This window comes from Nanorana parkeri, unplaced genomic scaffold (assembly GCF_000935625.1).
Source record: "Nanorana parkeri isolate BGI_ZX_2015 unplaced genomic scaffold, ASM93562v1 scaffold911, whole genome shotgun sequence".
Taxonomy (NCBI): domain Eukaryota; kingdom Metazoa; phylum Chordata; class Amphibia; order Anura; family Dicroglossidae; genus Nanorana; species Nanorana parkeri.
This window is the reverse complement of record NW_017307179.1, coordinates 300,001-301,969: the sequence shown is the minus strand read 5'-3', so window position 1 is coordinate 301,969 and position 1,969 is coordinate 300,001. Positions and strand designations below refer to the sequence as shown.

At 57.4% G+C, this 1,969-nt stretch overlaps 1 protein-coding gene across 1 annotated transcript in view; it reads right to left on the bottom strand.

The window, feature by feature from the left end:
- Positions 1-829: 829 nt before the first annotated feature.
- Positions 830-1,969, bottom strand: part of TTC24 (tetratricopeptide repeat domain 24) — a 19,138-nt gene continuing 17,998 nt past the window's right edge. Inside the window, exons 5-8 of the mRNA XM_018566050.1 lie at positions 1,671-1,891; positions 1,438-1,547; positions 1,263-1,349; positions 830-1,055 (exon numbers count right to left, since the gene is read on the bottom strand). Coding sequence (XP_018421552.1) covers positions 830-1,055; positions 1,263-1,349; positions 1,438-1,547; positions 1,671-1,891 — 644 coding nt within the window. The remainder of the gene's footprint in view (positions 1,056-1,262; positions 1,350-1,437; positions 1,548-1,670; positions 1,892-1,969) is intronic.

Below are 1,969 nucleotides of genomic sequence, written 5' to 3'. Positions count from 1 at the left end.
GGGGGGGGGGGCTTTAAAGGATAAGTAATTTGCACCTGTCGCCGTTTTGCTGCATCCCAAGCTGGCCGCTCGCCCGCTAAAACAGAAGCTCTTAAAGGAACGCTCCAGTTTTTTTAACATTAAGCGGTGACAGGTTCTCTTTTTTTCTTAAAGAGAACCTGTCGCCAGGCCGTCCACTTCAAGACCTTCCCCCATTTATAGGAGAACGAATCTCTGCTCCGAAACTGCGTGTGTATCTTTTTTTTTGGAGTTGCTGTGTGTACTGTTATTTACCTGTACTCTCTCCCTGTCAGCATTCAAATGTGAAGCCTTCGCAGAGGCCGTCCTGTCTCCTGATAGGCTGATGACTGGGGCTCTGTCTGGACGGTCGGAGGAGGGGAAAGAGACACGCGGGTCCTTTTTTCTCCCCCCAAAAATGTTTTCCGAGAAATCTGCCGAGAGCAGAGCAGTGCAGGATAAAGCGACCGATGCATGCGCGCGCAGCAGTTGTATCATCGCTGGGCAGGGCCGGACTGGGACAGAAAAGAGGCCCGGAGCGTTTTAGGCCGAGCTGCCCAATCAGGTGACGCTGGCCGTCCAATGGCTGAAGAGAGTCGCAGGGCCGGAAGACAGGGCAGCGGAGATGGGGTAGTCTTCCGACCGGGGGCTGAACCTGTCACCGCTGGCGGGGGGCGCGTTGGGAGCATACTTGCACAATATGGCTGCCCTGCTTTATGTGGTGCTGGCGGCCATTTTGTTTTATGAGTGCGTGCGATCAGCACTCAGCACAGGCAGAAGACAGGACAGCCCTCTATGGGGGGCCTGACAGGGAGAGAATACAAGTGAAGCATCAAAACTCAATCCCCGGGAGGTAAGACTGCGGCCGAAGCACCGCGGCTTGGCGGCTTATAAACAACGGCGCGTCACCGAACTTGAATACACATCGCCCACCTGACGCCTCGCTCTTCGGGGGCGGATGCCCGTTGACCCCTGTGGTCTCCCTGGTCTTCATGGTCGCGTACAGTCCTTCCACCGGCTGAGCAGAGCGGGCTGTATGATGCGGTTTTCTCAGGGACCTATAGGAGAAAGGGAACGGAGAGTCAAGGCGGGGCTGGGGATTCGCTCCCTGCCCCCATGTGACAGAGTTGGGTGCCCGAGGAGCGAATAACAAAACAGCAGCAATGTCACATGGGAGGAAGAGAGTATATCACAAGCCACCGGCTGCCCAGAAGTACCCGGTGAAGGTCGGTGTAGGCAACTGGTGGGCCACCAATAAACCATACCGATGGCTTGGCATTGAAAGGATAGGAGGGGGCGGGGCAAGCTCTAACAAGGACAGGGATTGGCAGTACATGGAGCGCCCTTCCAGCCTGACAGGGAGAGAATACAAGTGAAGCATCAAAGCTCAGCGTAAGGCCGGCCCACGAGGTACCCCGCCCCCCCTCAGTGTCTACTCACTGTCGCATCTCCAGAGGAGGAAACATCTGCGTCGTGTTGGCGTACTCGTGGTTGGTCCCGGTGGAGCGTCTCTCGGGGGTCCCCCTGGGAATCTGCCCGGCGGGTCCCCTCTGCAACGAAACACACAAATGGCGGCATTTCTCAATGCAACGGTGTCACCGCGCGAATACCGGAGACGCCTGCAGCGTTCTGAGACATCGGCCGGGTGATGGGCCCTCCATGGTTCATTATACCCGGGGCTTCAGCGGGGTCACTGGTATGAATTCGGGGTCACAGACATTCGGGGGCCCCAGATACTCGGGGTCACAGATACTCGGGGTCGCAGACACTCGGGGTCGCAGACACTCGGGGTCGCAGACACTCGGGTCACAGATACTCGGAGTCACAGATACTCGGGGTCGCAGATACTCGGGGTCGCAGACACTCGGGTCACAGATACTCGGAGTCACAGATACTCGGGGTCACAGATACTCGGGGTCACAGATACTCGGGGTCACAGATACTCGGGGTCACAGATACTCGGGGTCACAGA